This window comes from Suricata suricatta, chromosome 2, assembly GCF_006229205.1.
Source record: "Suricata suricatta isolate VVHF042 chromosome 2, meerkat_22Aug2017_6uvM2_HiC, whole genome shotgun sequence".
Classification (NCBI taxonomy): Eukaryota; Metazoa; Chordata; class Mammalia; order Carnivora; family Herpestidae; genus Suricata; species Suricata suricatta.
In genome coordinates this window covers 181,882,591-181,908,731 of record NC_043701.1, presented here as the reverse complement: position 1 = coordinate 181,908,731, position 26,141 = coordinate 181,882,591, and the positions used below count along the sequence as shown (strand labels likewise).

Here is a 26,141-nt window from a genome sequence, read left to right as displayed (position 1 = left end):
TTATACACATTAATGAAAGCCTTTAACAACATCAACTCCAAGCTCATAATATTCTTCAGCTTGGTTTTTTATTTAACTCTCATGAACCAACTGGGTGGCTCAGTCTGTTAACTGTCAGACTCTTGGAGCGCAGCTCAGGTCGTGAGCTCATGGTTCATGGGATCGAGCCCCACGTCGGGCTCTGTGCTGACAGCACGGAAACTGCTTGGGATTTTCTCTCTCTCTGACTCCCTCCTTCTCTCAGAATAAATAAACTTCTTAAAAATAAAAATAGAACATAGTTAATTTCAAAATCCTCCTTAATTTAGGGCTCATAATGAAATGTCCTTTATTCATTCTTTGGGACGAAGACTTTCTCCAGAATCTGGGTTTCTGACCAGCTGCTGTCCGGGCGTGTGCGCCATGGCTGCACAGGAAGCTGTGGTGTCAGCCCAGCAGTGACGGGGTAGGGACAGAGGCTCCGGTCACCCTGGACCTGAGGGAGTGGACAAGTCAACAGCTCATGTTTTGGAGCAGCCTAGACCTGGGAGGGTCACCTGTTGATGTCATATCATCACTGACAGGTCCTCAGCAAGTAAGTCCTTCCTGCTGGGGGTGCTGGAAGAGACATCAGGGACGTCTGTTCAGTCAGAACCACCAGGGTCAAAGGACCAGGAAAATCTCCTACCCGGATCTCACTGCCCCACCCAGCTTTGCTCTAGACAAGAGGTCCCCTCCCCCGAACCAGAGGAATGCCGCGTGGTCCTCCCAGAATATGAGAAGATCATGTGTCTTCAAAACATGTCATAAGAAATGACAGGAAAACATGGCCCACTGGTCAGTGGCATCTAAGACAAACTTTAAACAATTCTACTAGGTCAAGCAGTATTTATTTGCACGATTTGTCTTCTGGCCCCATGAGTGCTAGAGATGGGCATTTGGTTGACGATCACAGTATTTCTTCAATCATGTGTCAAACAGCATGTGCCTATCTAAGCAATGGAATGTGACTCAGTGTCCCGAGCAATGTGGGCATGAAACCCCCCTTACAATTTCTCATGTAATTAAAAATACACATGTTCATGGCAGGATGATTCATAATAGCCAAGACAACCCAAACATCCATCGAAGGATGACTGGATAAAATACAGTATATCTATACAACGGGATATTATCCAGCCATAAAAAGAAGTGAAATTCAGATTTATGTCCCAACATGGATAGACCTTGAAGACAGTATGTCAAGGGAAAAAGGCCAGACACAAAAGGGCAAGTACTGTATGATTTCACTTCATGAGGTACCTAGAAAAGGTGAGTTCATAGAGACAGAAAGTAGAACAGTGCTGCCAGGGGCTGAGAGGTGAGGAAATGTGGAGTCACTGGAAAATTTCAGTTTGGAGAGATGAAAAAGTTCCAGAGACGGATGATTGCACAACAACATGAAAGTACTTAATGCCCCTGAACTGTACCCTTAAAATTGGTTAAGGTGGCAGATTTTACGTCACCTGCATTTTACCACAATTTAAAAGACACACCTAAATCTCTGAAGGAGAGTCCTGCTTAGAAAAGTTCAGATGGAAAGTTTGTATGCAATCAAAGACAATGTTAGAAGTCCTTCTCTTACACCCTAAGCTAAGCACAGCGCTATTAAGAGTACAAAGCCTGACTTTGACCGGAGAATGCAAAGTCCAGATCATTCCTCAGAACGGGAGGAGGCTCTCTGCCCAGGCAGCAATCTTGGCTTAGATTAAATGGAATCAAAATTTACCCGAAGGAATGTGGGGAACCCTTGTCCATAGTAGCCAACAGCGAAATAGTCAGGCTTCGGTCTTATCACTTTGACGATGTTCTCATAAAACTGAGCCTGTTTTTTCTGAAAGGAAAAAAGGAAATTTCAGGTTTGAGTCATGTATGTGAGCAATTTTTTCTTCTAGAATCTTCCAGCAGGCTCTCCAAGCTTTGGCAAGTCCAGTCAGGTGGGAGGGTGAGGATGAGGTAGATGCAGCGAGGTCACGGGCATGTGGACACCTCAACACATGGCCTGGACAGAATTTGTCACTCACCCCCAGTGTTTAGCAGGGAATCTGACCAAAAGAACAAAATTCAGTAACCAGTAGGATTTACTCATGTTGTCAATAACCAAAGAGGTGCCACAGAAATGTTTTTTCTTCTGATTAAATGACTGGTCTTTAGTATTTTTAAAACTGGTATCAATTAGGTACTGGAACACATTAAAGAAAAATGTGAAAGGGAAGAATTTTGGCCTAGATTACTGATAAAGTCCACCTGCTGAATACAAACAGCTTCTGCAGCAGAAGAAAGGTCTGGGCGACTCTCCCGTCACCCACCCGACTCGTAGACGGGTTCAGTTTTAAGCCATCAGAGGTTCTCAGAGATTCTTGGGCCCAGAGCACTGTACACGTGGGGTCAGTAGTTGTTTACAGCTTTAGTCTGGTTACCATAGCTCCGTTGGGGATAAAAGTGAGAACTCATGGGCCAGAATCGGTCAGCAAATACATCAAGGCCCTAGTCCTGGACAAAATGGAGGACCACCGCCAAGACTGCAGAAGGCCCGAGGAGAATCCCAGCGTTAAAGCGGGAAGGGAAATCCCAGAAAAACAAGTGTAGATTGCCTGTGTTTATTTAACTAGAAAGAAAAGAAGACCTACCAGCAATTCGCTGAGTTGTTCGTAATCAAACATCTCGTTTTCATACTGTTCAGCAAGTTCCTTACCCAGAGCAATGGCTTCCTCCCACATCTGTGAAGAAAAGGAAAGAGAAACCCAAACCTGAATCATGCAGTCAAGGAATGAAATAGTCATACAACTGTTCATAATAAAACAATTTGGAAATACGCTTGCTGAATATGAAAACCCTAGGAGAATAATGTTGGAAAAACACAAATATTTTCTAGAGGCTCATGACCAGATGTCAGTTGGCTAAACTTGTCCACTACTGGTTCATCAGCTGAAGTCAATCCATCCGAGTGGCTGGTAAGCCGGGGGCGGGAGCCATAGGGCTACGAGAGGTGACAAGGAGCCTCGTTTTGCTATTTTCCCAAATCATCCCATTGAATAAACACTGTTTGGACTGTCAGTAAGAATGAGATATATTTCAGCTCTAAAGAAAAGCTTGCAAGAAGTTGCTTTGTGTGTGCAAATACTGTGAGGTTATAAAGCCTGCCACCATTTTGAAAGGGGGAGCGTTGGGGGGTAGTGGTTTCAAAGTGGATTTCCAACCAAGAAACTGATTTATTAGAATGCTGAAAGGCTTTTTGACATATGTGGAATAATTTGTTGATACATATAGTAAGACCTGAAATTCCCCTATTTTTCTTAGGAAAAATTAAGCAGTGGACTTGAGAAGAGTGTGTTACATATGGAGGAAGCATCTCCTCCAGGAAGCCTTTCTGGACGCCAACTCTCCTTGTGCTCCCACGATGCCCCAGGACCCCCTGACTTCCAACCTGATGGTAACGTACTGAAACTGAAGTGCCTCTCTGTCATTCCTTCTTAGAGACCACAAGCCCGTGGAGGGCAGGAACTGAGCATCATTAAAACCTCTAGACCACAACTGAAGGCCTGCTCAAGAATGTTTACTAAGGGGTGCCAGGGTGGCTAAGTTGGTTAAGTGGCCGGCTAAGCAGCCGGCTTTGGCTCAGGTCATGATCTCATGGTTCGTGGGTTCAAGCCCCACATCGGGCTTTGTGCTGACAGCTAACTCAGAGCCTTGGAGCCTGTTTCAGATTCTGTGTCTCCCTCTCTCTCTCACCCTCCCCTGCTCACGCTGTCTCTCTGTCTCTCAAAAAAAAAAAAAAAAAAAAAGAATGTTTATTAAAAGAACTGAAGCTCACCAACTTAGAATCAGGAAAGCACCATGCCATTCCACCTGTATCCCCAGCCAGGAACCACCAACCTCATGGAGGCTACCCTCCCCACAAGATGGTGGCCTGTAAAGTCAGGAACAAGTGATTCTGAGCTTGCTCTTGGTCCAGCAAGTCCCTTGCCATGTCACGTGGGTACTTGGTCATACCCATTTTGCAGATAAGAAAGTTGGGGGTCAGACAGGTCAGTAACTTGCCCAAGGGCACAGAGAGGTGTACTTGGCCCACTTTGATCTTTTTCTAAAGCTCTTGATCTTGATGACTTTATTAGTTTGGACTGCTACAATAAAATACCATTGATAGGGTGGCTTAGACAACAGACATTTCTTCATCATTGTTCTAGAAGCTTGGGAGTTCAGGATCCAGGTGTAGGCAGATTCAGTTGGTGGTGAGGGCCTCCTCCTGACTTGCAGAACACCACTTTCCCACTATGTACTTGCAGGGCTTTGAGAGAGAGCTCTCTTCCTCTTCTCAAAAGAGCAGTGGCCCATCATGGGGGCCAACCCTACTTATGACCCGATATAAACATAATTACCTCCCAAAGGCCTCATCTCCAAAAACAATCACGGGGTGGTCCAAAGTATAAATTTGGTGGGGGCCGGGGGGGAAGCAAACGTTCAGCCCATAACAGTGACCACGTGCTAACCCTGTCACTCCTCTCACTCCCTCCTGCTCAGATGGGTTTGAAAGGATACTTGGGGGCCCTTGGGTGGTTCAGCCCGTGAAGCATCTGGCGCCGGACTTCACCGTTGGTCACGATCTCACGGTTCATGAGTTCAAGCTCCATGTCAGGCTTCACACTAAGAGTGCAGAGGCTGCTTGGGATTCTCTCTCTCCCCCTCTCTCTGCCCCTCCCCACTCATGCATGCGTGTGTGTGCTCTCTCTCTCAAAATAATTAAATACATAAATGAACTTTATAAATACATAAATAAAACAAGCTAGGCTAGACGCGAATTCCAGGTTCCCGCTGAGAACAGAAGCGGCCGGGTCCCATACTTGGCACACCCTTGTCACTGAGCACCCACCTGGGGTCTTTGCTTGTTCTTAGGCCCCTCGAGGGCCTTCCTTCTTACTGAACAGCCCAACAGACTCAACGCACTCTTTATAGCTACGGCTTAAATAAATCACCTGCTATTCCTTATGAGAAAAAAAGCCATCCTGGCATGAGAGTTACCCTTTAATATGCTGAAAGACAAAAATAAGCCCAGAGTAGGAAAAGATTTCTGAGACAGGACCTGCGCCCAGGGAAGAGAGAAGGTGGCCAAGACGCCCTTCCCGGGTCTACACACTGTTCCCTTCCCAGAGCTGACCCTGCCTCCAGCCCGCTGGAGCTTTTATTCTGGAAGAGTTTGATCTGCTGTTTCGGATCCTCCTCGGGTCCACTGCTGGGGCCCAAGCTCACATTTCTAGGAAGGGAAGCCTCTCCTGCACTTTCAATGTCTTTTTTAATCTCCAGTGACCAATTCCTCCTCCTCAGAATATTTCCATTTCAAAGAAAACTTTTGTGATTCTCTGTCACAGGATTTTTCTTTCGTTTTCTGCAAGTGAACACACACGCTTTTGGCTGCCTAGAATGTTAGGGCACCTAATTCATTACTGAGTAAAAAGCTTAATCTGTTTTTATCCTAAATGACAGATGAGATGCTTTAGATACATATCAAAAGTAATTGTTTTTAAAGAAATGTAAGTCTTGAATAAATATCTTTTCCGGCTCACCCTTGAAGTGACATGGTTGTGTTTTCTATCAGATTTCCTATAAATACTCATTCCCTCCTCTGCCCTCCAGTGTCTTAAAGGATTCTGCATTAGGGAGATTTAGATCTACTTTTAATTGGATAGGACTCTAGGGAGTGTGGGCAATTCATATTTCCGACGTGAACACCTTGGAAGATACTTCAGTACCAGAGAGGAGACAGATTCAAACCGATGGGGATTTAGATTGCCGCCGTGAAAGATTCGCTTTAACCCGTGGGTTTGAACGCCCTGCCGTGGCTCGTACAATGGGCTCTGAGGTTTCCCAAAGCCCTGAATGAGAGAGCATCAGATCCACACGCAACTTTGTTTTCTGATTTGAAATCCTTAGTCCATCTTATTGCCTCTTTGAAATCGCTGGTTACCTGCCGCCCGGAGCACGCTCTTTCCTCCATCTCTTTTCCTCAGATGGTCTTAGCTACGCTCTCTTGAGATGATAACCTTTTCTCTATCACTCTGAACCTCCCAGGATCAGGAAGTTCCATTCTTCAAGTTTCATGAATACAAACTTTTTTTCTCCTTCTGGTAAAGCTCCTTCCTTTGCTCCCTGACAGCAGTGGCCGTAATTTCCTATGGAGAACTGCACAGTTGACAGACAGGACACCAAGACTGACCTCACTGGGCACAGGAGCCATGGAAGATGGCAGAGTAGATGCCAGCCAGGATGACTGTCCCTCGCTATTAATTCAGGCTGCCGATGACGCACCAGCAGTGTGTGCACAACTCTGGTGTAATCCACTTAGTAGCTGCAAGTGACTCACTGGTGAACAAGTTTTATGGGAGGCTTGAGTCTTGGTTATTCTTCTAAAATTCAGCTGTTTTTCCAGGCAACTGCTGGGAGAAGGGTCTTCCTCAATCACGTCTGAATTTCCAGTGTCCCACATGGGTCTTTGATGCGTGAACGGGTGAGGATGCAATGGCGTGGAGGAATCCAGAGCACTGGTCGAGATCCGTCTGCACAGAGACAAGTGAGGTAGCCCAGAACGAACTAGCTTTAGGTCCTGTCTGGTAAGTGAGGCCAGGCACCTTTGAGTGACAGTCTCCATCTAGTCCCTCTAGGATGTAGGGTGGGAGTCCCCAGGGAAGATGCATGTCCTTTGAAGAGCCACAGTGATTCCGGGGTCGTTGGCTCAGCTGAAAGAACAGAGACCCCTGTAGGCACCCACCCTCTCCCCAGACCTCTTGCTCTTTTTTGAGTCAGGTCGGCCTGGTGTTTTCAACCGGTGTCAGCCAGATCAAAGGACCCACGTATTTCCAGAGATGCTTCTCAGAGAGAGCACGAGTCGGGCCCCGCTCTCACAGCCCAGCAGGTGCACTGTCTCTGTGGTCTGCGGCACAGAGCTGCCCGATCCGGCAGAAACAATGAATGCCATGCACAAGATGGAGCTGGCATCTAGAAAGCCGGTCAGACGGGGCAGGAAGCCAGCGGGATCTGGGACTTGGGGCGGGCTTAGGAAGCCCTTAGGAAAAGGTTCATGCAAGATTTATCAGTGATAAGTCCTCTCCTCTGGTGTGGTCAAGTGTGCAAGGAATCTCTGCCCACCTAAGTCATGTTCACGAATGCCTTGTCTCTTCCCACAGAAATTCTTCGCCTGTCAAAACAGAAAACTATTTGCTCAGCTTTTAATGCCCTGGAAGGAAGCATTTCTTTAAAACATAGAGGGTTTGCATTTTTTTCTTCAGGCCAGGACATCTGTAGTTCTGCGAGACTCTGAAAAGCTGAAATCAGGCTGCAGGGAAGGGACACTTGCTCCTTGGTTCTGCAGGTAATTAATTATTGGGCATCTGTGACGGGAGCAGTGAGAACCGGGGGAGAGGAGCAGAGTGAGTACAGATAGCTCTTTGAGGAATCGTGTAAAAGGAGGAGACTGACAGGCAGTCAGAGAGCAGTCAGCACAAGAGAGAACTTCTCTTAAAGATGGGGGAAATGAGGGCATGGCCATAGATGCAGGTGCATTAGTCAACAGCGAGCAAGGCACTGACAAGGCAGGGGCCGGGCCTACAGGCTGGCGTGGCGTCCTGGGACGGGCAGGGGGGTCTGGGGCGCAGCGTAGGAATGCGGAGAGTCTGTCCCTCGGAGGAGGGAAGCAGAATCTCCGGGGGCAGATGCAGTGCGTGAGGGTTCGTCAGGCACGTGTGGAGGTCGGAGTGGCATCCCACTGCCTGGGTAACCGCTAGCTGGAAAGTCAACTACTTTGCACAGGAACTGACTGTGACAGGAACGGAGCCGCATCTCTCAGAACTGCTTTAACGGCCTCGTAGGAAATTAAACCTCACTGGGCTTTGTAGAAGTGTCACTTCCAGCGCTGCAGCCACGCGAGGATGCGGATGCTCACCCTGTTCCCGGGTGTCGGAGTTGCACTGGGCGCCCCGGCTCCTCCTGGCATTTGCTCTTCCGACACTGACCCACTTAATGAAGGGAGCGTGTGATCAGCTGACTTCAAGTCTCTGAAAGCACCACCTCCCTTTCCTGGTCCCTGTCTCCAGCCACCTGTCCCAGGCCTCCACCTTCCAGGCCACCTCCCAGTGGGTCTCCATCGCCTCTGTCCCCAACCAAGTAGCCAGCATTACCCCCGGAAAAGAGGAAAATGAATCACTGTTGCCTCTTTGCATGAAATCTCTCCATATCATTGGGCTTCATGGAGTGAATGAAATCTTCAGAGGACGTGCCAGGCCACGGGCACACTGGACCTCAAGGTCTCTCCATCCGTGGGTCTCAGGATCCCTCATCCTCCAACCTGTAGACATGCTTTCTGACGTCCCCAGGAAAGCAAGATGGCCTCTGGAGCCTTGGCCTTGGCCCTTACACCTGTGCTGCTCTCATTTTTTGCAATTCCTGCTCCTCTCAGCCACTGCCAGGCAAACTTTATCTTATCCCTCAGGAGCCATTCAAAATGCCACCTCCTCCATGAAGCCTGCCCTTTCTCCCTGGGAGTAACCACTCCTGTCCCTGTTAGACAGGGAGACCCAGCACCTGCCATGGTATCAGACCAGAGGAAGGTCTTGTTATTTACCTGTTTGTACATGAGCCCCAGGGCTCGATGGGGATGCCTGGGGGCTTGCCTCTAATTCAAGGGCGCCCCCTGACCCCAGTAGGGCCTGGTAGTGGGGATACTTGTTAGGGGTCCTGCAGAGTGGGGAGTAGTGTGACTACAGACTCTAAACATTGATTTTGCTCATGCCTTGATAGAATATAATTTTTTTAAATGTTTATTTTTGAAGGAGACAGAGACAGAGTGTGAGTAGGGAAGAGGCAGAGAGAGAGGGAGACACAGAATCCAAAGCAGGCTCCAGGCTCTGAGCTGTCAGCACAGAGCCAGATGCGGAGCTTGAACCCACAGACCATGAGATCATGACCTGAGCTGAGATCGGACGCTTAACTGACTGAGCCACCCAGGCGCCCCGATTCTCCTTCTTCTTCTTCTTCTTCTTCTTCTTCTTCTTCTTCTTCTTCTTCTTCTTCTTCTTCTTCTTCTTTTTTAAATAGGAGCAAATCGCTATTAACATGATCTCTTTGAACGTGTTAGCAGGTCAAATTCTTTCTAACTGAACGGATTCTGGCAAACATCAGGATTTTCAAAACTGTGGAAATGTTGAGCGCGATTCCAGGAGGAGGGTGTCGTCACGCGTCTGTCCCCACAATTCCTCTTGATAACCCCATGCTTTAAAAGGGAAACGCAGAGGATGAAAACATGTCACCCCACCTTCCTAGAAAAGAAATCCAGCCGCTTAACCAAATGCAGAAACTGACTCCCCAAATGCTTATTTTTAGTTCACAGGAAGACGGTGAGATGCCTCATTTTTGACTTGGGCGCAAGGCAAAGTGCGAACGTTGTCGCGGCGCGGTTATTTTAAGGGAAAAGGGAGCTGCACGCAGCACGTGGGCTCCCAGTCACGCTCCCCGTCGACGGGCATTGCCAGGCTGGCTCTTGGTTTCAGAGGCGGCCTGACGCTGGTGAGTGCGGACTGCCTCTCTGGCGCCGACTGCATTTTCCTGAGAGCAGGGCTTCTATTTTTGACTCATCCGCCATAGAGAAGCCTGGTAATTTTCAGTGAAGTGCGTGGATTAAGGGCTTTATTGAAAATTACTAGGCCTCAACCAAACACAATAAGACAGACAATACGGAGCGTGTTCAGGGAAGATCGGCCGTCTGCCGGGAGGAAACCTGGCAGAAGGCTTTCGGGGGGTGCTCAAACGGGTGGGAGACACAGAACAGAAAAGGAGCGAGGAGCGGTTATTAGCCTGGGAAGGGAGAACCGTAAGGGAACCAACAGGGAAACAGGTGGAAGGGACGTTTTCTGGAGAGGAAGAAAAAGAGGAAAAGTCCAAGAGCTTGGCTTGAAAGACGTTCAAAACTTCTGAAGACGACAGAAAAGCAAAATTAGAAGAATGACTTCGTGCAGAAGAAATGCAGAAAGATAACCGAACAGAATTCAAAAGCCGGAGCGGCCGATATAAAGCAGCAGAAAATCCACTCAGCATTGCAGCCTCTGGAGCACAAAGACAGAGAAACGTTACATATGCTCCGACCCCAGTGCCCGGTGCTCTGCTGTCCCTGCGGGCTCGGGGGCGCCTTCCATGACGGCCACTCCTTCACTGCCTGCCGAGGCCGACCTGGGGCTCCTTAAGTCCCTATGTCCCCTTGGAAGCCGAATAAATTTAAAACAGTGCAAATGAGCTCCAGAACGGGCAAAGTTTCCATAATATTAGGGACGTAATGAAGACTTCCTTACAGACACAAGGGTACGGCCACACGGTGACAGCCTGTATCGACGGAGCGCTCACTGAGTCACACTTTTGCCAGAGGGAGGTCCTGTTTAGCACCCATTTTAGAATCTCGTGATCCTCAGCCTTCAAATTCAACCGTGGCGTGAAGTCCCCTGGCCTGAATGTGTTTTAAAATCAGGACTGGATTTTTCTCCCTTAAAAGGAATTAACTGTAAAATCGAACCCCATTCTTGTGACTCAACTGCGCTCGTGCTGCAGGACCGCACACAGCACGTGAGGCTTGGGGTGCACCCTGGAGCAGCTGCTAAGTCAGAGCCTGTGGGGCTCCGACCAGGTGCCCTCCCAACGCACTTGTCCAGCTCGCTCCCTGGATGGGCTCCTGCAATCGTGGTGGCTGAGGACCATCGTTTCTAAAAGATGCACAGAATACGGGAAGGAAAAGCCGGTCGAGGTGTTGAAGACCGTCTTGTCAAATCTACGGCCTTTGCAGGGAACGTGGTTCTGGAACAGAGTTAGCGCCAGGCTCGGGAAAGGAGCCAGTGGAAAACACCCTCCCCCCGGAAACCCACACATGGCAGAAATGATGTCACGGGTCTGTCCTTTGAGACCTCAACGGGACTCAGAATCCGGGTCAGGAATCAAGACCCCACCCAGGAGACAGACGTGCCCAATAGAAGGTACTCTGTGGACCTTCTGAGGATGGAGGCCTTTTCAACATTTTGCCCAAGCATGGGCCAGAAGGCGCTCCAGCCCATAAAAGATGAATCAAAACGGCGCGGCAGTGTTGGTTGTGGTGGAGGATGGGCACGGGCAGGGGTGTGTGGGAACTCCCTGAGCTTCCGTACCTTCCACTCATTTTTGTTGGGATCTGAACCTGCTCTAAAAAAATAAAGTCTACTAGAAAAACGTTCTGCCTGAGCGTCCGGGCTCTCTAGCATGGGTCTCCCTCAGGGGGACACAGAAGCAATAGACAGAGCCTGCCCTGCCCAGCCCCCAAGTAGCTTTCGCCAAAGCAGGGCCTGGTGACTGGGGTGGTCCCTGGACCAGCTGCCTTGTCAGTCATTCCTGGGAGCTGTTTAGAAATAGAGAGCCTCAGGCCCCACCCAAGACCTACTGGATCAGAACCTGCATTGTAACAGGATCCCCAAGGTTCGTAGGGGCCTGAAGAGCATGAAATCCTCCAAGTAGGGAGATACACGATACACGAAAATGGTTGCAATACCAGGGCTGGGGAGAGGCACCTTCCTGGATGGTCGGGGCGGGGAGGCCGAAGGGGAGAGGGCATGGGAACGGGGCGGGGACACCCCTCCACACCCAGGGAGACCATGGGAATCCAAGAGCATGTGCTAAAACAAGGCCGGAGGTTGTGGGTGGAAAGGGGAGCGCTAGGCAGAGGGGCCTCATCGGCCAGTGAGAAGCCTGGATATGCGGGTAGAGGGGTGGGGACCCCAGAGGTTTGGGCATCTTTTTTTTTTTTTTTATGTGTATTTATCTTTGAAGGAGAGAGAGAGAGACACTGAGTGTGAGCAGAGAGGCAGAGACACAGAATCTGAACTGGGTTCCAGGGTCTGAGCTGTCAGCACAGAGCCCGACGCGGGGCTCGAACTCACAAACCTCGAGATCATGACCTGAGTCAAAGTTGGACGGTTAACTGTGCCCCCGAGGTGCCCCTGGGCATCTTTGAAGTGATTCAAGCGATGATACTACGGCCACTTTGTAGAGTGGAGACCCAGGGAGCAGGGTCGCAGGGATGCGTGTGGGCCCCTGGAAGAGCATGGGTAATAATACAGCCAGGACCAGAAGCCTGGGAAGACGGAGCTCACGAGGAAGGGACCACGCGATGGACGGGCTCTGGCAGCAGCTCTTCTGTCCGTGGACTTGGTCAGCAACGCCTCAGGGGAGGGTCCTGGCCGAGCCACTGCTGATGTTAGACTGAGTTTGTCAGGGACACTCCTTGCTGAAGGGGCTTAGATGCCCAAAGCACAATGAGAAATCGTGATTCATCCTTAGGAGCGTGGGAAGCCGATAATGAGATTATAATTGACTTTGGTCAAAGCACACAAGAAAACAACATACCTAAGGGGCAGGATTCTAAATTTTAATAACAAAATAAGATAAAATAAGTGCCTGAAAACTGCATCGTGCTCCAACAAAGCTACGTTGCTTTTCTTTCATTTCTCGGGATTTATCTTCATTCGTAACTGCCTCTGTTCTTACCTCTTTCTTTGCCTCTCGAACATCTTGTGTATATTTCCTTCGGAGAATCCTCGGCCGCAAAGAAGCCCCTAAATCACCCCTCCCTCCAAGTTTCCTAAAGTAAATAACTATGATACTCTTTGTTAAAAGTTATTTATTTTTGAGAAAGAAAGCGTGAGTGGGGAGGAGGCAGAGAGAGAGAATCCCAAGCAGGCTCCACACTCTCAGTGGGGAGCCCAATGCGGGGCTTGAACCCATGAACCACGAGATCGTGACCTGAGCCAAAGTTGGATGCTTAGCTGACTGAGCCACTCGGGTGCCCCATAAACTAAACATATTCTTGGACAGTTTTTTTCCAAATTTTAGAAATAACATTGGGTCACAAGAAAATAAAATCTAATTTTTTTTGCTTGTTATCATGTTTTCCCTTGTCATTTTGACATAAATTCTATTATTTCCTGGCTTTGGTTCCCATGTTCTAATTCTTTTAGATATAGTTTAGTTTTTCAAATATTCACTCGGCGCAAGGAATGTATGCCAATAGGCACATAAGTGACACTGGCTGCTTGTGATGGCCCCAGGGATGTAAGAGTAAATTCCATTCACACCGGCAGGTGGATGGGTGTGCCTGGGGACAATGGTCTTAATGCTGAGTGAGGACAAAGTCTTTGGGTCTCATCAGCACTGTCCTGTAGAAACATAATGCCAGGCACGTATGTGGTTTTCAGTTACTAGCAGCACCTTTTTAAAAAAGTGGGATTACGTTTAGGAGTATTTAATATATCTGCAACATTATCATTTCAGTATGTAATCAATAACACAAAACTAAGTGACGGGGCGCCTGGGTGGCTTAGTCGGTTGAGCATCTGGCTTTGGCCCAGGTCATGATCTCACGGTTCGTGGGTTCAAGCCCCGCGTCGGGCTCTGTGTTGACAGCTCAGAGCCTGGAGCCTGTTTCAGATTCTGTATCTCCTTCTGTCTCTGACCCTCCCCTGCTCATGCTGGATCTCTCAATCTCTCAAAAATAAATCATTTTAAAAAATAGTTTATTGTCAGATTGGTTTCCATATAATACCCAGTGCTTCTCCCCACAAGTGCCCCCCACCATGACCATCACCCCCTTCCCTCCCTCCCCCTCCCCCTTCAGAGCATGGTTCATTTTCAGTATTCAATAATCTCTCATGATTTGTGTCCCTCTCCCCAACTCTCTTTCCCCCTTCCCCTCCCCCTGGTCCTCTGTTAGGTTTCTCCTGTTAGACCTATGAGTGCGAACATATGGTATCTGTCCTTCTCTGCCTGACTTATTTCGCTTAGCATGACACTTGAGGGTGTCATGCTAAGAAAAATAAATAAAACACTTAAAAAATATTTTAAAAAACGCAACTGAGACAGGGTCTCTGTTGCTCTGGCTGCCGGAACCAAGTCCCACAGACTGGGGACCCTAACCTCATTTCTTCCCTCATCGTTCTGGAGGCTGACAGTCCGAGATCAGGTGGAGGCCGGACGGTCTGATGCAAGGCCTCCCTGCTTGGCTCGTAGACGGCCCGCTTGTCACCACGTCCTCACGGGGTCCCTACTGTGAGCGTCCTAGACACTCTTCTCACCCGTACGCTAGCCCTCATTTCCCCTTAGTCACCTCTCTAAAGGACTTAGGGCCAGACACAGTCAGGACTGGAAGTCCTAGACATCGGGACTTGAAATTCTGTTTGGCAGAAACAGTCCAGGGCAACGACATTCTTTATTTTACACTAAGTCTGACAAACCCAGGGTGCATTGTATGCTGACAGCTGTCCCTCAGCTTGGACAGGCCACATTCCAAATGCCGATGACCACATGTCCCTCGTGGCTCCAGGACTGCATCACACAGGTTACAGTCCCACCCGCTGCCTGAGCGGCCCTCCTCTTGTGCCCCTGCCCGGGTCCCCTCACACCCCTCCGCATTTCCTGAGACCCTTCTCAAGCTTCCATTGGCTCCCACACTTTCCACCCATCACCCAAGAGCCACTGTGAAATACTTTCCCGCCAAGATGACTGCAGTCTGGGAACGGAGATGGAAACGAGTACATTGAGGCCCCCCCAAATCAGGTTTAGTGACCCTGCCGCAACGGCCACAGCCACAATCTTATTCCAGAATATTCAGAAAAGGCCCGGTGGACGTTCCCTCTCAAATACTGCAAATACCCACACCCGGCAGGGACGCCGGAGTCTCCGTCGTATTTCCTAAGTGCAAGTGACCCTAAATCTGGCACAAACGCTGCCATCTTCTGCCGTGACCTCCCACCTCCATCCCTGGCAGCCTGGGCAGATTTCCGGGGTCCCAGCCACAGGGACAGGAGCCCATTTCCTCACACTGCCCACAGCATTCCCAACCCCCACCCTAACCGGAGGAGGAAATTCAACTCTGGAGAAACGGGGATCGGAGTCCAAAACCAAGTTCTGAGAGATGTCTGTCCTCCCATGACCAGCTGTAGGCGCTGTACTATCCGGGGATTTGGGTGAATATTGTCTTTTTGCGAACATACGTGTAGTTAGGTCATTTCCACCTGTCTTCAGAGTCTTCCGTTAGAACCCTGACTCACTCGTCTATTTAGAAGCCCTTGTAGAGGTTGGCACTACACGTCTGTATCCCCTTCCGGGTACTTCTGTCCGTGGAGGTCCGCTGCGGCCCTGGGATCTGCCTTAGCCAAGGACACCGGCAGAAACATGGGTAAGTGTGTGTATGGGCCGGGTTGGTGACTCCCGGTCCCTTCCTGGCTGCATTCCTTGGGGGTGGGGCCTCTGCCCACCTGTGTCCCGGGAGAGGACGCTGCTCATGTGGCAAGAGTGAAAAGTAAACCCGGATGCCGTAGAGCCCCCATGCTTTCAGGAGGCTGAAATTCCAGCATCTTCCAGCCCATCCTGCCTGACACGGGAGGTGAGTGATGACTTCCTTCTGTTATCTTGGTCCCAGGAAACGTAGTGCTTGTTGATGTCAAAATGACTTTCCTAATCGCCCAGGCACTTCAGATTTCATCTCAAGAACTTTCTCGCTCACCTGCGCTCATGCTCACGTCAGCTACAGATGGATGAGGGGGGGGTTGTTTTCTTTCAACATTCTTCTGGAAAAGTCACAAATACTCAGAAATGACTTTTCTGCCCCTTTCTCTTATTGCCAGTAATACTTTGTCACTTGAACATTTTCTTTTCCTTTTTTTAATTTAATGTTTTATTTATTTTTGAGAGAGACAGAGAGTATGAGCAAGGGAGGGTCAGAAAGAGAGGGAGACACAGAATCGGAAGTAGGCTCCAGGCTCTGAGCTGTCAGCACAGAGCCCGACGGGGGGCTCAAACCCACGAACCGTGAGATCATGACCTGAGCCAAAGTCAGACGCTCAATTGACTGAGCCACCCAGGCGCCCCTCACTTGAACATTTTCAAAACCAGATTTCTCGCTCAGGCTGGATAGTTCTCTGCTGTAGGACCTTATGCACATCACAGGACGTTCCAGAAGCATCCCTGGCATCCGCCTACTGGAGGCCTGAGGCATCTACTCCCCGGGTCATGCCAACCAAACTATCTCCTGGGGCTCCCGGGGGAAAACTGCTGTTCTCAACTGACCTTGTCCTTTCCCCCTCCATCCGAGGCTGCCTGTGCCGGAAATGAAAAAGACCCTGCCCCTTTTTTGATTTATTATCTGTTGGAGACCACTGTCCTGCCACAGGTGAGCCTTTCCGATTATCCGGAATCACTCTTAAATGCTGAGTGTTTATTCTTTTCCTGACTTCTCTGTTCCCCCAACAAACGCCCACTGGGCTGCACGCCAGGCACTGTTGGGAGAATCAGGCTGTCGGACAAGGCATGTGGCTGCCACGCTCATGGCGCCGGCAGCCTGGGGAGAGACCCCCCCGAGGAAAACACGCTCAAACCCTTCCCTGCCAATCGTGGCAAGTGCTGTAGAGGAGGAGACGACACCGTGGGGGTGGACAAGGGGTGACATTCAAGCTGAGGCAGAGAGAAACCAGCCGAGGGCAGGAGGAGCGGAAGCCTGCTGGGCAGAGGCAGGAGGGCTGGTGTGTGTGCGGCCCCCCAAATTCGGGCGATGTGGCCGAAATACAGGGTGTCACACCGCAGGGAGGGAATGAGGGGTGACATGGTGGGAGAAGTCCCAGGGGCCGAGGACACACTGCCACCGTGACAGCCCAGAGTGGCCCCGAGCAAAGGCACACATTTCTTCAGTCCCAGTGACCTCTGGCCCTCTGGTCCCGAGTTCTGCTCTGTTCACCCCATAGGACACCAGGAAGTCACCAGGGGAAGGAATGGCTGAATCAGCTCTGTGTCTTTTTTAGCGGTTTGCTGAGAAATAGGGTTCCCCTGGCTGAACCCATAAACCCTTAGTAATTGGCCTTAATTGTGAAAGCGTCTCGTTGCTATGCAGGAATAATCCTGTTCCGCTACAGGACCAGAGTAACGCACAGAACATTCCCAAGTGGCCTCGGGGCAACCTCCGTGCTATTCGAAATAGTTTGACTTTTGTCCTGCATCAAGGACTGTAGGGAATGAATAAACCACAGGTTCTTGTTTCAATAGAGGCAGCCGTCATCTGCTCCTGATGTAAGTGCTGTTTTGGGTAGGACTGAGTCCCCCCAATCCCCCAAAAGATATGTTGAAGTCCTAATCTATGGTTTCCGTGAATGTGACTCTATTTGCAAATTGGGTCTTTGGATCAGTTAAGATGAGGTCATTGTGGATTGGGTGGGAAATCTAATGACTGGCGGGCTTGGAAGAGGGACTTCTGGACAAGAAGACACAAACAGATGGACACTGGACCAACGTGGCTACAAGCCACAGAATGCCGAGAATGGCCAGCAGCCCCAGGAAGTAAGAGAGAGGCCTTCCCATCAGTCACTGCCCCGCAGATGGCATGGCCCTGCCGACGTGTTGATTTCAAGCTTCGAGGCTCCAGACAGTGAGAGAATAAATTTCTGTCATTTAAAGCCACTCAGTGGGTGGCACTTCATCACAGCAGTTCTGGAAAACTCTCAAGTGGCTCACAGATTCTCTGGTCACCTTTCTCAGAGCGAGAGAAAAAAAAGCAGGTGACCGAGATGAGTTATAAATCCTGCTGAAGCCACACAAGAAGTTCTGAAATCACTTTCATGGTGGATTTTTAAAACATCCAAAGCTCAAGGAGCTACTTTTTAAAAAATAGTTACATCCTATGTGAATCACATAAACTACGCTGATAAGACCAGCTCATTAAAATGACGGCAGCTTCCGTTCCATAGAAGTCAATGGAATAAATAATTTTGTGGGAGTCAATGAATCTAGAATCCACCAAAATGGTGTGATATGGGTCTTACCACAGGATTCATCTTTCAGGGAGAGTAGAAAAATCCAAAGTGTCAAGGGAATGTGTCAGTCCTAAGGGCAGAAACCCTCCAAATGAGTGTCCCAGACCTGTTTGACTCCGGCAAGGACCAGCAAACTTCTTGTGCTTTTTTTAGTTCCTTTCTTTCAGAGCATGTCCACAAGGAAGAGTGTGGGGGTTTTGGGTAGGACTTCTACTCTGAAGTGTCAGCCGGCGGGCCTTGCAGAACACCTTATAACACACAACTTGTAACAAATTTCTGGTTCCGAAAACATCACGTGTCATGAAATGTGCGCTGCAGGAAGGTACACATATGAGAAAAACACGAGAAAAACTGCATTTTTTTTTTTACCTTGCCTTTGTCGAAGTAGTGGATGATCTCCTGGTAGAGCTGCTCCTTCAGCTGGCCCTGTGTTGTCGCCTGGTGCCCGTCCCGCTGGGTGAGGTGGGCCGCGCACACGTCCTCTGACCACTGGGGGCAAGAGCAGAGCATGAGGAGGGCCAGCTGGGGTGCATCGGTGCCGCCACATGCCCGCCCTCGGTCAGAATGCACAGTGAGTCCCGCACGCCCTGGACACACGGGGCCATGGCCAGGGTCCCTCAGGGCTGCTGCTGTCAGGAGACTGTGGGGCCTGGAAATGAGGGCAGAACCTTTGTGCCGAGGCCCCACGAGGAATGAAAGACAGGAGGGAGGCCACAGCAGGTCCAGCGAGTTCTGGAAAGCACAGACCTGTCAGCTTGCAGAGAGTGTCCTGAAATCCCTGGGATCAACAATGAGCCAGGTAACTGGGGCGGTCTCAAAGGAGACAGCCCAAGGTGCTGGCCTCAGTTCTGAGACACATTTATTTTTGAGATTGAGAAAGAGAGCGAGCAGGGGAGGGGCAGAGAGAGGGGGACAGTGGAGCTTGAACTTACAAACTGTGAGATCATGACCTGGGCCAAAGTTGGAAGCTTAACCAACAGAGCCACCCAGGCACTCCATCCTTTTAATCAACAGGAAAGAAGACCCATGGATCTCACATACTGGTCGTAAAGAAAGGGACCCGATGGCCTATCTTTGTACCTGTGGCTCTAGGTCCATTGCCCATCACAGAGGCAGAACTCCATCAGTGGATATGGAAGTGACCGTGGACTTACAGTATGAACAGTAGATGCACAGGGGTCTCCGCAAGCTGGGGAGATGCACCAAAGTGAAGGCAAGCTCATCTGATGTGTAAACTCATGCACTTGGGCTCCACAAAACAGTGGCGTTACGTAGAAGGGTTCAGAAAAAGTCACTATTGGTGAGGACCTACTATGTGCAAGGCACTAGGTCAAAGATGAGTCAGAAGGTGCCCTGACCCAGAGACAGTGCTGGTAGAGCACAATGATCTATGACACCACAAAATCTATTCCGTGAGCATTAAAGACTAAGAGGCGTGAGCACACACTGTTGGTGTGGGGGGTGAGCAGGTCTAGGGCTGCTCCTTGGAGAAGATACTTAGAATGGGCTTATCAGTTGGACACAGGAAGTAGACTTTGACCTTGTTGTTAGGAGAGCAAAGATGCTGCAACAAAAGCAGTGGGCCCCCGGGGCCACCTGGACCAATGCGGGGGCGGGCGTGCCCCACTGGACTCAGTGTTGTTCAGGCCACATCCGGAGTAATGACACCAGGTGGGGTGACACCTTTTAGGGGCAGATTAATAAGAGTAACAGCTGTGAGAGGGCAAAGGTCCAGCGGGACTGACCTGCTAATATGGGGAACGGGAAGGCTCGGAAAGCAGGGTGAAGCTCCCCAGAAGGCTTGCACACACCTTCTGAAGCCAGAGGGGCCCTGAGGCGCCCCCTGTGGAACTCTGGGGGCTCCAGAAAGACTCCCCTGCTCTAGAAATGTCAAGTCACGTTGAGAAACATTTAATCAGGCTGCAAATGTTTCACCTTGAAATTAGACTTGCCTATCTTGACCATGGTTGGCTGTCACAAAATCTTAAATTATGGAATTCTCACAGCACAGCTAGATTTCTATCTTCATGGGAGATAAACATAAAATTTTAGATGATTCTGAAATGTAACAACAATAAAATAAATAAGAAAGTTGATTTCAAAGAACTTCCTTGGAGTTTAAAATCACTTAAAAAATATTGAAGAAAAGCATAAAATTCCCTCTACACCTTCCACTTAAACACTGATATGATTTAACTTGATTACAAGGACTCAAGGCTAATGTTTTTATTGCTCTTGCTTTAGACAAAATAGCCAAAAAAGATTATATTTGAGAATTTTTAGTTTATGAACAAGAATGTATTTGTCACATTGAAGGAAAATTTTCATAACCCAACAAATAACGCCTTCATTAAGCTGATTAACCAGCTCGAGTTCACGCTGAACGCAGTATCAAAATATATTTAGAAAAAATTACGAAATGTAATGGTGCAAAAGACAGGGAGAGAAATTGTAGAGCATTTTGCTATTTAACTGGAAAATTCAGAGTGCTGGCAGAAAAGATAATGCATCTGGGCCTCTGGATTTGGGTTGAGAAACACACTCTTATGTGGTCTGTGCCAAACTCATCTGCGTTCAAGAAATTCAGTGTGTGAACAAAGGATAGTTGACACACATGTATATTTTATGTTCACGTGCACATCTGAACACTTATGTACTATAAGAGAATGAGGGTGAGTGAGCAGTTTGTCAACCCTATTTTGATTTTTCTGGTGAAAATAAATATTGTCATACCTGCAAAAATGCCTTATTACTGAAATCTGGGTTGCTAACCAATGAAGGCCATTGACTTCACAGGGGCATGGCTGGTGTCAGGTGTGCTAATGAAACCTCTATCTTCATGAATTACATTCCTCGGGAGAGTTTTATGCGGGGGGAAGCCACGGGGGTCTACTGAGGAGTGTTGATGAGGGACACAGTCTAAGCCTCCTCCTGTCTTCCTTGTAATGGGCCCTTTTGTTTTCAGGCGAAGGTAAATCTCTGCACTCCAGTGTCTCCATGGCAGCCGGTGTGTATTTGTAACACCAAGAGATACTGGAGATTTCAGGATTGGGCCAAAGGCTGGAAGATTCTTGCTGGAGTTTCACTCTTAACAGTGTGCTCCTCAATGCTTCTCAACACCCAAAAGACATTGCTTAATGCCTGTTTTAATGTGATCTCTGGTTTTCTTTCCTTTAGTTTTTGGTGTTTTTTGGGGGGCTGGCCTGAGTGTGGAAGCAGGACTCCTTGAGTGAGTGAGTGGTCTTTGTGTTGGGTCACTCAACTAAATTCTAATTCTCCTAACTGTTTTTGTTGATCCAGTTTGTAATTTTTCAAAATGTTTTATAAGGGTGTAATGGAAAAGATGATCTAATGATTAAATTTTTAATATATAAAACTAAAAGTTGTATAGCATTTCCTTCATCTATCCACTTATCCATCCATCTGCCTACCTACCCACTCACCTACACATTTATCTATCTATCTATCCATCTATCTACCCATCCATTCATCCATCCACCCATTAACCCATCCATTCACCCTTTCATCCATCCATCTATCCACCCATATTTCCTTTCATCCATCCATCCATCCATCCATCCATCCATCCATCCATCCATCCAGTTATTTACTGTGGGTCTACTCAATATGATTTACTTGGCTAGAATTGGACATGAGAGAAGAGCATGAACATATTGCCGCAAACCAACAAATAGGCAAACAAACATTCAGTGTCAAAAGATACCAGCATCACAAAAGAATCACTGCAGCTGAAAGCTGTCAGGCCCCAGACCTGTGCTCAGGAGCAATAGTCCACGAGAATTCGGCAGGACGTCTAACGTGAACTGATGGACTCCCAGATCTCGATGTGAACGCTTTGCTAAAATAATTAGGGATATGCCTTATCATAGCCTACCCTGAGTTGTCCAAATTCCTTCTTACAATATTATTCCCCACTACCTCTGAGGTCTGCGGCACGAATAAGGAACTCTAGAATCTCTAACTCGCTGCTGGCTGACAGCCCGATGACGGCTGTTTATGACGCTCAGTGATAATTTGCTATGACATCTCGCTAAATCTGCATTCAGTAGGGCCAAGTCTATAATCAAAGTAGCTCCTAAATATGTCTCTGTTTATGCCACTATATTTAGTCAAACTCCGTAAGATCTTAAATCATAGGTTTCCTGAAATTTATCATGGACAAATAAAATTTTAAGTCATCTTAGAACATGTAACAACAGAATCGTAAAAGTGGGTAGTTAATTTCCATTACCTTTAGAAGCTTTGCATGGAGAAGCAAGGTGTAGGCTGCCTCCGTGTAGTTATCACACTCTTTATGCAGGTCACACAGCTTGTACAAATACCTGAGATGAGGAAAGAGACAAATTCGCTTCACACGTGAACAAATCATTTGTGTTGAGGACTGTAAGGGCTAAATTCTACCTTCAACTGTACATCCTATCTATACTTTCTTTTCACAGTGCTCACAATTCACAATGCCTCGAACACTCTGGGTGCAGAAGGCACTAAGAAAAACCAATAAGAGGAATATACAATCATATTTTTAAAAGAATTTTGAGTCCTCCCCTTTCAGGATGAAATGAAAGCTGGCACAGGAAGGCAGAATTGTACTTCAATGGTTTCTCATTCTTTTTCATCTTTTCCAGAATTTTCTTCTTATATTTGAAATGAGATTATGATGTTTGATTGTGATTGCTTACATTTCTATTGAATCCAAGCACGCACAGACACAAAATCCATAAAAATACAAATCCATAAAAATAAAGGGCTCTGATGATCACAGTGAATGTGATCAAAAGAATTTCTCTGCCATAAAATATAAAGGTTTTTATTTAGTATAAACGACAGTTTGTATAAAAGAATCTAGTTGTTTTTCCAGAAGTTTATTAAGTTTCTATGGCATATTTTTATAAAGGAGAAAGTAAAACATTTTTAGAAATCAAGTTAGAAAATCATGCTTGGGGTGCCTGGGTGGCTCAGTTGGTTGAGTGTCCGCCTTTGGCTCAGGTCATGATCTCACAGTTGTGGGTTTGAGCCCTGCGTCGGGCTCTGTGCTGATGGCTCGGAGCCTGGCGCCTGCTTCCAATTCTGTGTCTCCCTCTCTCTCTGACCCTCCCCTGTTCATGCTGTCTCTCCCTCTCTTTCAAAAATAAATAAAACATTAAAAAAATTTAAAAAATCATGCTTGATATAATAAACACATCCTAAAACATGGATATCCATAATCCATTCTGCTGAGTTATACTCTTGCTAAGTATTTGATACTGGCCCCTAAGAGAAACTAAAAGAAAAAGAGGGGGGCTCAATCATAGCCCACCCTCATAGAGAAAAAGGCAAATGAAGGAGAAAAATCCAGCAGACAATATAAAACCTTGGAATACAGTGTCAGTTAAATTAAGAATGGACTGAAAAATACACTGTTGTCCATATGTGATACAATTAAAACTGGATTTCTCATTTGATCATGTGGTTGTTTCTTTTCAAAGGGGCCAGAGGGGTCCGTCAGGAGATACAAAAACCCTGTGAAATAATAATTTATGGCTTTTCTCTAAGGTGGCTAAATATGACCCCCAAGGGGTCTGCACTGGTACAGACAAACTGAACCAGGGGTCAGAACACCCCAAACTCTACCGCGAGGGTCCACGGGTCCCCTAAGATGACCCCCCACAGTTAGAAAGCAGTTGTGAGCATGGACTTAACAAACAGTACTTCTAACGAACGTCAGAGGTACGAACAAGCAGGATGCCTACATACCTTATATACATTTCTTCTCTTTCAATTTCTTTGTAGAAATTCTGAAAAATCAAACCACAACACTGTTTTAAGAAACTTGTTCTATGCAAGATGCCACCTGGGCATGAAATGCTCACGATTCTTCGCTTTGGGTCACACAGAGCCAGGCGGACCCAGCTCTTTGGTTTAGAACCATAAAGTCACATAAAATGTGAAATTTACTTTTTGAAGGGGTGACGTGAATGATTCCATTTCTTGCATTGAGACGACAAAAACCTACTTCTGTCATTAAAGAGTCACCAGTCATTAGTTAAAACACAGTATTACCCAAAGACACAATAGCTTGGCCATTCTTAACCATTGCAAAGTCACTAGAAGATGAAAAAGAAAACCAGTAAAGATCCCAAGTTTGGGAAGAAACATCCACATGATTTAACACATGCTGGGCCCAGCCCTGGCTAGAGCCTCCAGAAGGCAAGGTGGTATTCTAGACGTGTGGAGATCAATGCAGTGGTCACCGGCCACATGAATTCTAAAGTAAATATAATTAAAATTAAATAAAGTGAAACAGTCACTCCCTCTGTTCCACCTGCCATGCTCTGACTGCTCAGCAGCCCTAAGGGGCTAGTGTTACTGTATCTAAGTGTGCAGATACAGAACATTCCCATTGTTATGGAAATTTCTATGGGACAGTGCTGTTCCAGACAGAGAGACCTTCCGAACCATGGTAAAAAAAAAAAAACAAAAACCTGGTTGCCGTTTGAACAGCACCTTCTGTATACACATCAATGAAGAAAGATTAGTAAGCAGGTTGCAAGCAATGGGCTATTCCTACATATTGTAAAATATCTTTTGGGCGACCGTGAAAATTTCTATCAAAGTTATATTTCTTTTTTATTTTTATTAATAGTTTATTACCAAGTTGGTTTCCATATAATACCCAGTGCTCTTCCCCACAAGTGCCCCCCTCCATGACTATCACCCCCCTTCTCCTTTCCCCCTCCCTCTTCAGCCCTCAGTTTGTTTTCAGGATTCAAGAGTCTCTCATGCTTTGCCTCCCTCCTTCTCCCTAACTCTTTCCTCCCTTTTTCCTCTCCCCATGGTCCCCTGCTAGGTTTCTCCTGTTTTCCTGTTAGACCTATGAGTGCAAACATATGGTATCTATCCTTCTCCACCTGACTTATTTTGCTTAGCATGACACCCTTGAGGTCCATCCATGTTGCTACAAATGGCCTGATTTCATTCTTTCTCATGGCCAGGTAGTATTCCTTTGTATATATAAACCACATCTTCTTGATCCATTCATCAGGTGATGGGCATTTGGGCTCTTTCCATGATTTGGCTCTTGTTGACAGTGCCGCTATGAACATTGGGGTACATGTGCCCCTATGCATCAGCACTCCTGTATCCCTTGGGTAGATCGCCAGCAGTGCTATTACTGGGTCATAGGGGAGTTCTACTGATAGTCTTTTGAGGAACCTCCACACTGTTTTCCAGAGTGGCTGCACCAGTTTACATTCCTACCAACAGTGTAGGAGGGTGCCTGTTTCTCCACATCCTCGCCAGCATCTATATTCTCTTGACTTGTTAATTTTAGACACTCTGACTGGTATGAGGTAGTATCTCAGTGTGGTTTTGATTTATATTTCCCTGATGATGAGTGACACTGAGCATCGTTTCATGTGTCTGTTGGCCATCTGGATGTCCTCTTTGTTTAAAAGAAATTTTTTTAAATGTTTTATTTATTTTTGAGAGAGAGGAGAGAGAGAGAGAGACAGAATGAGCAGGGGAGGGTCAGAGAGAGAGGGAGACACAGAACCTGAAGACAGGCTGCAGGCTCTGAGCTAGCTGTCAGCATAGCCCAACGTGGGGCTTGAACCCACGAACCGCAAGATCATGACCTGAGCTGAAATCGGACGCTTAACTGACTAAGCCACCCAGGTGCCCCTGGATGTCTTCTTTGGAGAAGTGTCTATTCATGTCTTCTGCCCATTTCTTCACTAGATTACTCATTTTTTAGCCTCCTTGACCTCAATCACAGCAATTTCCTAGTAGACACATCCCCAAAGGCAGGGAATCAAGAACAAAAATGAACTATTGGGACCTTATCAAGATAAAAAGCTTCTGCACTGCAAAGGAAACAGTCAAAAAAACTAATAGGCAACAGACAGAATGGGAAAAGATAGTGGCAAATGACATATCAGATAAAGGGCTAGTATCCAAAGTCTACATGGAACTCACCAAACTCCACACCCAAAAATGAGTAATCCAAAGTTATATTTCATAATGAAAACATCTCTATAAAGACTTCAAAATCTTATCATATACGAGGCACCAAAAAAGGTGCAAAACAGTCACCTAACCAAGCTGAAGATATGGCCTGCAACACCACAGCCCACAGACACATTCAGCGTGAAATCTAGCACCTGAATCCGACGTGAGGACACCAGGATCAAGGCCTGAGACACTAGAGAATATCACTGCTACGAAGGAATCCAATTATCCCCTAAGATGGCGTAAGCTGTTTAATTTCATTAG

At 47.5% G+C, this 26,141-nt stretch overlaps 1 protein-coding gene across 1 annotated transcript in view; it reads right to left on the bottom strand.

Annotated features, from left to right (window-relative positions):
* Window positions 1-26,141, bottom strand: part of DOCK1 (dedicator of cytokinesis 1) — a 435,479-nt gene that overhangs the window by 38,309 nt on the left and 371,029 nt on the right. The window contains exons 33-37 of the mRNA XM_029920619.1: window positions 23,625-23,665; window positions 22,123-22,213; window positions 18,240-18,359; window positions 2,649-2,738; window positions 1,748-1,852 (exon numbers count right to left, since the gene is read on the bottom strand). Coding sequence (XP_029776479.1) covers window positions 1,748-1,852; window positions 2,649-2,738; window positions 18,240-18,359; window positions 22,123-22,213; window positions 23,625-23,665 — 447 coding nt within the window. The remainder of the gene's footprint in view (window positions 1-1,747; window positions 1,853-2,648; window positions 2,739-18,239; window positions 18,360-22,122; window positions 22,214-23,624; window positions 23,666-26,141) is intronic.